This window comes from Nematolebias whitei, chromosome 6, assembly GCF_014905685.2.
Source record: "Nematolebias whitei isolate Nwh7 chromosome 6, NemWhi1, whole genome shotgun sequence".
Taxonomy (NCBI): Eukaryota; Metazoa; Chordata; class Actinopteri; order Cyprinodontiformes; family Rivulidae; genus Nematolebias; species Nematolebias whitei.
The window spans coordinates 11875458-11885675 of record NC_056503.1 but is presented as its reverse complement, the minus strand read 5'-3'; the positions used below and the strand labels follow the sequence as shown (position 1 = coordinate 11885675).

The following is a 10218-nucleotide window of genomic DNA, read 5'->3' as shown; positions in this document are numbered from 1 at the left end:
AAAAAAAAACATTATCAATAATTTCTACTGTTTTTAATTGACAAATTTAACATCATTTTAGTTTTTTGTTAAAGCGTTTTGCAAATGAAATGAATCAAAGTGAGGTTTGTTCACATGTTTGAGTACTCCTACCTCTAGATTTTTGTAGAGAAAGACTTTATCTGAGGCGACAACAGTATAATATTTGCAGCGTAGCCCTCTGAGCTCCAAATATCCCTGATGATCGGGGTTTATTGTGGAAACAAGATTAATGATGCTTTGTCGCTGGCGCCCCCTGGTGCAGCCCTGCAGTGAGCTCACCCAGTTGTTTCTTTCAGCTGCAGGTGATGAGAAAAATATGTTTTAGGAAAACACGTACGCACAAATGTGGATGTATACTCGAGATGTGCGCTTTCTATAAACTTAATGATAAACTTCTTAGATTTATATTTAATTTTTAAACTGGTCTTGTTCAATCGTTTTGTTTTATTTCCTGTGGATCTTTCAAAGACTTCACTCTTTCGTTCCAGATGCATCATCCTTTAATTGATTATCTACATCACAGTATGTCAAGTTTTCAGCTCACTGTTCTTTGTGATTCCCTAAAATACTAACTTATGTGTCAAACTATGCAATATTTGCTAGTTTTCCTAGTTTCAAATACAAAAAAGTAGTTTTAAAATAAATTTTTATTACCCTTTATTTAACCAGGCAAATCCCACTGAGATCACAGATCTCTTTTACAAGAGAGACCTGGGCCTGAAGGCAGCCCAACATGCATGTTTTTGGTCTGTGGGAGGAAACCAGAGTACCCGAAGAAAACCCACACAAGCACGAGAAGAACATGCAAACTCTACACAGCAAGACCCCAGGTCCAACTGGGGATTGAACCCAGGACCTTCTTGCTGTGAGGCAACAGTGCTAACCACTGATCCATCATGTTGCCAACACATAATGAGCAAGAAAAAGAAAAAAAAAACTACCCAAACACATTTTTACAGACCTTAAAAAACCTTAGAAAAAATAAAGACCAATTTAAAGGATCACAACTCCTGCTCCTTCAAAACAAATAAAAAATTAAGAGTGGTTTAAAATTATTTTGTCAAATTATATACAGACGAATAAACAAAAACAGGCCTACCTTCACTTTCAGCTTTGAAGGTAAAAGTCCGATTGCTTGTGACGACCTCAAACTTAAGCTCCCCTATGCTGTTCACACAACTGATGAACGCTGTTGAAATGATCCCCTTGGAGTACACATCCTTCAACACAAGTTTTATTAAACACGTTTAACATTAGGTGTGCGGAGCTTGTGTAACGGTGGTATGAAAGACAACTCTATGTGTTTGTGCTGAATGATTTACAAACTGATGAGTTATAAGTTATGTGACGTTATTGTAGAGTTTGTTACCTTTTCATTGTCAAAGTATCTCAGATAGTCAGGATCCAACTTGGCCCATCGTCTCTGGTAAAGAACCCTGTGCATTAAGTCAAAAAAACAACAAAAAATACACAAAAGGAGTGGAATTGTAAATCTACACTGTATACAACTGTCAACCATTTTATTGTCATTATTAATGAAAGATTTTCAAACATTTTGTTAGACAATAAATGGGCATATCTAATATTCAGCTTTTGTGTCATTTATACCCCTGAGGTAGATTCTTGTCCAGCCATCCCATCTTGATGACAGCAGAGGGTTGAGAGTTGTCTTCTTTAATGGGTGGAGAGGGTCTGCTGGTGTGTGGCAGGTGAAAACTGCTAGATGGGCTCCTGGGGCTTTTGTCCTGCCAAAGGCTAGTTTTTTAGATGCACAAAAACAAGCAATCACACATATACTTTTGGAAATACATTAACAACAAATAGGAAAGTAATAACGGGTGGGGGGGGATCAGTTTTAGGACAGTCTTAATAAAAAGGTCTCACTTTTTAGGTCATTAAATGTCAACATCTTGCACTTAAAACTTGTTTTCAAGGTGAACTCAAACATGGACATTGAAAAGGAGCTAGCAAAATAATGTAACAATAAAAAAAGTCTCAACACATATGGACACTAACAGAGCTCAACGATAATAAAAACACATTTAAAATCCTCTTAAATCTAATAGCTATGCAAAGTTACATACAGGCATCATAAAATCTAAGCTCTCCTTTCTTACAGTTCATGTTTTACATATCAGTTCTAAACAATAAATCATTTGGTTATAATTGAATAAAAATAAAAAAATAATATATATATATATATATATATATATATATATAATAAAATATAAATAAAAATAAATAAATCAGTCACAACCTCAGATGAACAAAGTACAACATAAAACAGATTATAACAGATGATAAAAGCAGAAGTAAACAATGCCCTAGAGACCCATCACAGCCCAATGCCCTCAGCAAGTTCTACGAATGCTTTGAAGACCCAAACAGACCACCCAGCACCAGACTGATCTCACTACTGGAAGAGAAGTTTCTCAGTGTGACCTCAGCTAAAGTAAGGAGTACTTTCAGGATTAATCCTCACAAAGCAACCGGCCCAGACAACATCCCACGGAAGGTGCTGAGAGACTGTACCGATCAGCTCTGTGAGGTGCTGGCCGACATCTTTAACTCCTCCCTCACCCTGGCAAATGCTCCCACCTGCCTGAAGACTGCAACCATCATCCCAGTCCGAAAGAGCTCTACAGTGTCTGGTTTGAATGCCTGTTGGTCAGTAGTCCTCACCCCGATAGTCGCTAAACGCTTCGAAAAACTGGTCATGACCCACATCATCAACCACCTGAAGACGCCATGTGGTCCACACTGCTCTCATCCACCTGGAGCAGAAGGACTCCTATGTCCGTATGCTCTTTGTAGACGTCACGTCTGCCTTCAATACCATGATCCTCAGACCCTGGTGGTCAAACAACTCACACTAGGACTAAGCCCCTCCATTTGCAACTGGGTCCTGGACTACTTAAACAGACCGCAGTCTGTAAGGATCCACAACTTTTCTTCCTCCACCATAACCCTCAACACTGGCTCCCCTCAGGGATGTGTGTTGAGCCCCCTCCTGTTCACTCGCCTCATGTATGATTGTGCAGCTACCCATCCAGGCTGTCATATTGTAAAGTTTGCAGATGATACAGCAGTGGTTGGATGCATCACAAACAACGATGAGTCCAGCTACGGGCAGGAGGTGGAACACCTGGAGAGCTGGTGCAGGAAGAACAACCTTCACATCAATGTGAAGAAGATGAAGGACTTTGTGAACTTCAGACGGAACAAACACACCTACACCTGGATCTGCGGTGGAAGTGGTCTCCAGCTACAACTATTTGGGTGTGCACCTGAATGACAACCTCAGCTGGGGCAACAACACCATCAGCCTGATCAAGAAAGCTCAGAGACTCTACTTCCTCAGACGGCTGAGACGAGCTGGTCTGAGAAGCTCAGTTCTCACCTCCTTCTACAGGTGTGCTGTGGAGAGCATCCTGTGCTCCAGCATCAACGTGTGGCATGGAGGCTGCACAGCTGCAGAAAGAAAAGCTTTGCAGAGAGTGGTGAAGGCTGCACAGAAGTCTATTGGAGTCAGTCTCCCCACCATCACAGACATCTACACCTCCAGATGCAGGAAGAGGGTCACCTGCATCATGAAGGACCCCACTCATCCAGCACACACACTTTTTGCCCCGCTCCCCTCAGGAAGGAGGTTGAGGAGCATAAGTGTACAACCATTAGACTGAGGAACAGCTTCTACCCTGAGGCTGTTAGAATCATGAATCTCTAATTTCCCTAATCATGATTATCACTGTGAAAAAAAATCACTGTGATACCATTTTATTGTTGATATGCGCTTCTGACTATCCACGCTGCTGATTTATTTCATGCTGCTGATTTATTTCATGCTGCTGTGTTCATTTGTACTCATCTGCTCACACAGACTCATGTTCGTGCTGCTGTTGTTTGGTGCATTGTTTTTGTACTATTAAGTGTTTAGTGTATTCTTAGTTTAGCATATTTCTTAGTTCATATCTTACATCTTATTACTGTTTTTCTTTACAATTTATACTTTTGTTGGATGTAACTGGGACTGTGCGTACACAATTTTGTTACACCACATGTACCACATGTGGTGCAACTGACAATAAAGAACCTTGACTTGACACCACTGGTCCTATTGAACTGTTTCATTGTTAACGTCAAAATCTAAGCTAGGTGCAGCTATGACCAATCTTACTGCTCCATAGAAAGTAAGAAGGTAAAAACAGCCAGACACGGATTAAAGAATCATCTGTCAGTGTGAGCACTACAATAAAAGCAGATATCCAGAGTATTTATTTGGTCTGGAGCATTCAGGTGAGCACCACACACTGACAACCTGGAAATAAATATTCAGTGACAATGTAGAGGCAAATGTTGCATCAATATTGGAAAAGTTACAAGACAGTTCAGGAACAATGAGAGACATTCTATCTATAGTGAGTTTAACATGAACAAGCAGAAAATAGAACTTTACAGCCAAATCAAACCAAACGTTAGACCACAAAATGCTCAGAGAATCTAGAAAAGACTCACGAGCTACAATTCAGACTTCACAGGTCTTAGTCGGAATGTTGCATTTAAATTCTATTTCATAGAGAAAAAGCCTAAACAAGTGTGATGTGTACAGAAGAAATGCCTCATCTTTTGAAAAAGAAAAGACGTCACAGCTTAGGATTGCAAAATAACTTATGAACAAACCACAAGACTTCTGGGATCACGATCTTTAGGGAAATGAGAACAGTGTGGCAATGTTTGGCCACAATGTTCAATGTTTAGAGAAAACCAACCAACATGGTCCTTACACAAAGCACTGGACGCCTGGTGGTTTGGGGATTATCTGGCTGTTTCTAATCATTAACCTTCCATATGCAAATTGTCCCTTGGCATTAACGACGGGAAGGGTAGTCTGAGATTGTCATCATTGTATGTTCCCACACAATGGCAAAATTACTGTAGTTCTTTGCATCTAAGCCATCACACGTGAGATACACCCAGGTGGAGCAGTAAGCGCCTGGGGAGCGATTATCAGTAGGTGTCTTGCTCAGAGACACCACGAAATGTGGGAATGGTTGGGAATTGAACTGCGACTTTCTGGTCCCAAGCCCTACCTCTATCCCATCTCAGGAAAGGTTGTTCATCTTTGGTAATGCCCACAGAAGTGTGCTCAGTGTGTTTACACACAACAAGCTGGAAGTGCAGAACGAGCTGGACTGTAACAGCAACTGGTCAGTTTTATGGCTCATGTTTCTCTCCATATTTAATTTGGACACCCCACCTTCACGCTCTCATTCACTTTGGGATGTTTACTCATGAAATTGATTCAAAACTAAGCGCCATCAGAACTTCCTGGTTTATTAAAATATGTTTGAGTCAAATGTGTGGTCATCTCAAAATCATGCCATGCAACAGAACAGATTCTGAAGGAATGGTGTCCATAAGATAGCCTCAGATTAAATTAATACCCTCAAACTTCAATGAACAGAATCAAGGCTGTAAAGAGGAGTGGCGTATTGAGGAGAGAAACTGTTAAAGGCAATAAATAATAAATAAATAATCCAAGCTATTTTTGTTAAACAGGGCGTTAAATCAGGATTTATACACTTAATTTAAAACAGTACAATATAGCATGTATTGTTGCTCATCTGGAGTTGTATTTACCTGCTTGTAAGACATAACTAGAACCAATAATTTCACATTTCTGTTTTTAAAAAAATCAGGGCGTACTTTAATTTCTTTATCATACGACTGAATGATTAAAAAATAACTCAATACTTGAGCTTCAAGACTCACTCGTCACCGTCCAAGCACTCGTCATCACTGTCCAGGAAACTGTAACACATTTCTTGTTGTTTAGGTACTTGTAGGGACATTTCCTATTTGGAAGAGACAACTGTCAATCACACTACACAGAGGAAGAAGGAAAAAAACACAACAATACACTAAAGTTGTCCTCACCCCGTCTGCCATGTTGTTCTGATGAACACTGGAGTAAAACAAGTCCGGATCCTCGTAATCATCCGAGTTCTCATCGACTGAACCAGAGCCTGACGGAGCAAGCAGAGGCTGAACAGTGTGTTGCACAGAAGTATAAGCACGTCACTTTTACACAAATATAAGAAGTGAACCAGAAGTATTTCATAAATGTAAGAAATGAGGCAGAAAAGACATCTGTTTGGAAAACCAGAAATATTGTCCTGACTTGTTTTGTACCTAAAGTTATACAAGCAATTCAGAAGAAGACATTTGGTGGCGGCATTAATTAATTTATTTATTTTTACATAATATGCTTTTGCAGTCGTTCTTTTTTTTTTGTTATAGAGAGCTCCATTCCAGGAAATGCAGAAATACCTGCAGACCTAGACTAAAATGAGAGATACGTTTGGCTTATCTGAACCTAGATCTTGGTTTGATAAGTCTATTTTGTTTGTCCGTCCACCCATCCATGCCCGCTTCTTCCTTTTTGGGTCACGGGGGTCACTGGTGCCCATGTCCAGCTATCATTGTGCAAGAGGCGGGGGACACCCTGGACACATAGAGACAAATGAGACAAACAACCATTCACTCTCTCACTCACACCTAGAGACAATTTAGAGTTACCAATCAGTCTAACATGCATGTTTTTGATCTGTGGGAGGAAACTGGAGGACCTGGAGAAAAAACACACATGCACAAAGAGAACATGCAAACTCCACCCAAAAAGATCCCGGGCCAGGAAATGAACTGGGGCGACCTTCTTGCTGAGAGGCAACAACTCTACCAACTGAGCCACCGTGCCACCCACTCAAAAATAATTTTAAAAGTTTGTTTTCATGGTGTCTGTCTTCAGTTTTCTAAAAAAAAAGCGACAACAACAAAAAAAACCTGTAGGCTGGATTTTTACAACAAATGTGAAATGTTAATCAGTTTTACAGTCACTGTGGCATGGGAATGATCCAATCACAGCAAACATTTAAATCAGTAAAAGCACGTCACAAGTGCAACAGGTTGATGAGCAGCAGAAATAAAAATATATCTGCTTGAACCAAAACTTTACAAGAATTTGCATAATACTTACTTTTGCTTGGATTAAATATTATCCAAAAATATTATATACAATGTATGAATGAACAAATTAAAATATTTGTTCATTCCTGAGAAAATGTATTTTGCCACAGCAGTAGTCATAAGAACAGATTCAATGTAATAACATCATAACCCTATAACATCTTAAAATTATTTTATATTTTAATATCCATCCAGCCAATGATACATTTTCTTTAACCGTTTTTCCATTCAGGTTCGCAGGACAGCTGGTGACTATCTACAGCTGTACTAATGAACTAATATAAATATTCCTCACTTTTAGATCATTTTATTTATTCATCATTTTTATTGTCTTGTGCCTCTCCAAAATGTCTCCACGCTGACACCGAGGGCTAAAACAACACCTTTCCCTTCACTGGGTCACACTGCCTACATTAGATTATGAGACTGTTTTGAGAAGCTGTTTTAGTCCCACCTACATGTAAACCCTGACACAGAAACAAGACGAAGAGACAAAAGCCGTGGAACCAGAAATGACAGTCAAACTGTGCCTTGGCGTGTTTTTTTTCCCCCACTGGGTTTGGATGAAGTCCAAGTTTAGCATTTATTTTGGCACGTGACACAATGACTAATATCAATGTTAGAATAGAAGGCCAAGAACGTTTTATTTTATATAATATGTGATCACTGTGACTGACAGGTAAAGTTATTAACTTGTTTTTCCTAGATGTTTCTGTTCAGTATCCTGCGATGACTTCTGTTGTGACTTGGCACTAAACAAATAAACTGCACTGAATTTAATTGAATTTCAAAGCTTTATATCTGTAAATGACATAATATTTAAAATGTAGGCAGCTTTAAACAGGAAACAATATCTATTTTCCTCCTGTTCGCCTTCTTAAAACTAAATCTCAGCAATTGTAATGAACACAGTAGGAATAAAAGATGCAACACCTCCTCAGGATGCACCAGAAGCAAATATGCAGGCAATTTCCTAGCTCAAGGACATTTTTCTTTCTGTCAGTAAATCAAGCCAGCAACTTTCCAGGAGCAAGCAGCTTTTTCCAGTCTATAAGCTAAAAATGTGCTTTAATAGGACACCTTGGAAACAACAGCTGAAATAATCTAACCATAAATCTTAGTGCAAGGCCAGGCTGGTTCTGGCAGATCCTGATCATCTACTCCATGGTGAGTTCAGGTTGCTTCCATCTGGACGCTGCTGTCCAGATGTAGGACGAACAGACTGAAAAACTCATTTATCTCTGTAACAATCAGGCTTCTCAATGAACAAGGATTTCTGTACTGTTATTTTAACGTCTTAATGTCTTGACTAGTATGGATGTGTTGTGTGTCACTGAGAAACAAATTGCCCCTTGGGGATAATAAAGATTCTTGAACTTGAGGTTGTTTTTAAAACAACAGAGAAGGAAGCGGTGTCCCTCCGTTTACTTCAACAATATAAAACAATGATAAATGTGGTAAATTTCACGTTCACATGCAAGTCTTTGCATTGATCTACCAGGAAGGACATGACAGTGCTCATGAACAGGGAGGATTCACTTTCTGACAATTTGAGAGGCTTGTATTACTGAAGATGCTGAAGGGACTGTCATTTTCAGTAAGAGGCAGGAATGAGGGAAGAAAAGACACAGACAAATGTTGCACAAATTTCCGTGTAGGGAAGTTTCAAAAAGCAAGACTTAAGTCGAAAAAGTCCACCCCCTGTTTCACAATACTAACAGGGAACCTAACCAGAAAACCTAGGTTTTTAATACATTCATTTGCTTAAAGCACAGATTGGAGGTGTCAAACACAAAGCATATCAGGTATACTCTGATATTTGTTTTCTAATAAAGAATTAATTTGTGTCCGTTTCATTTCTTTGACTTCTATAATATCCAAAACATGAACAGAAATCACTTTCACTTTGAGACTCCAGACAGCCACAATGTTATTTTAAAGATTGTTCCTGAAGATATTACTTATACTCACTTGGAAGTTGTGGGGACCTCCCTGGAGGCAGCGCTGGCTGTGCATCCAGACGAGTTGGTTCCTGGCTGCTTTCTAGCATTGAAGATGCCCTGTTGTGGGGTGGAATATGGTCCGTCGGCATGAGCTCATCTGTTCCAGTCTTGGTTATGGGTAAGCTGCAGGATGAAGATGTATAGGACATGTCAAAAGAGGAGCGGAGAGGACAAGATGACTGCTCGGACACCATAGTACTATCAGATCTGGTAAAAAATCCACGGAGAAAGCTGATTCTATGCATCCTCTGTGTAGAAGTTCTCCTTTTGACACCCGCTCTCCCCTTCTCTGAAACTATGAAGGTAACGGCATTTGAGGTTCGAGTCAAAGCAAAAAATTTAAATAAAAAAAACCCCACTATAAATGCAAGCTTTTAATCTATTTCTAACCAAACTCCATGAAAAACTGAAACAAATGTGGTTCGGTTCAGCGCAGTGATTCCAGACAGCTGATCTGAGCCCAGTCTTACTCAGCACAAACCCATATGTTTCTCTACTTACTCCTGACTGTCGAGTTTTGCTTCTTTACTTCAAGTTCAAGCAGCAAGTCCAAACCTGCTCACACTGTGAGAAACAATCTCCGTGTAAACAAAGAACACCTTTGCCTCTGTCAACCCACATACACACAAACACAATAAAGTGTTCTTATATACTGATAGTACAACAAATCAATAATTGTCATATTAATAAAAATGTAAGCTGTTTTCATTTTTGTTACAAAAGCTATTATCAGATGACAACAGTCATAACACAGTTCACTTGGCTGTCATTTGCTGAGATTAGCCACAAAGCTGCAGACTTCATGAAAGCCAAACAACAATAATAGCAAGGTTAGATTATAATGAGGATGCAGCAATTGCTCTGCAGACCAGAATCAGCAGATTTTCAGCTTGAGCAGCTCGATCAGTGACACTAATCTAAATTGTTTTAATCATAAAACACAACAAAACAAAAATGAACCCTTTCTAGCAAACAAAAAAAAGAGGGGGGGGGGTACATTTTAATATTTGTACAGGTTCAAAGTTAGATATTTAAGTATAGTATTCAAAAATAAAACGAGAAGAAATAAAAAAGTATTTTTAAATGGGTAAAAGTTATTGAAAAAACATCCACCTTCTATAGAGTATGTATGTATTTCTATTTATGTATCAGTGTCTCAATTTTTTTT

The 10218-nt window shown here is 39.2% G+C and overlaps 1 protein-coding gene across 1 annotated transcript in view; it reads right to left on the bottom strand.

Annotated features, from left to right (window-relative positions):
• LOC119410514 (arf-GAP with Rho-GAP domain, ANK repeat and PH domain-containing protein 1) overlaps positions 1-10218 on the bottom strand; it is a gene marked incomplete in the record, with an annotated part of 99223 nt that overhangs the window by 48453 nt on the left and 40552 nt on the right. The window contains 7 exon segments of the mRNA XM_037677395.1: positions 133-317; positions 1121-1241; positions 1391-1457; positions 1630-1776; positions 5794-5876; positions 5959-6047; positions 9019-9173. Coding sequence (XP_037533323.1) covers positions 133-317; positions 1121-1241; positions 1391-1457; positions 1630-1776; positions 5794-5876; positions 5959-6047; positions 9019-9173 — 847 coding nt within the window.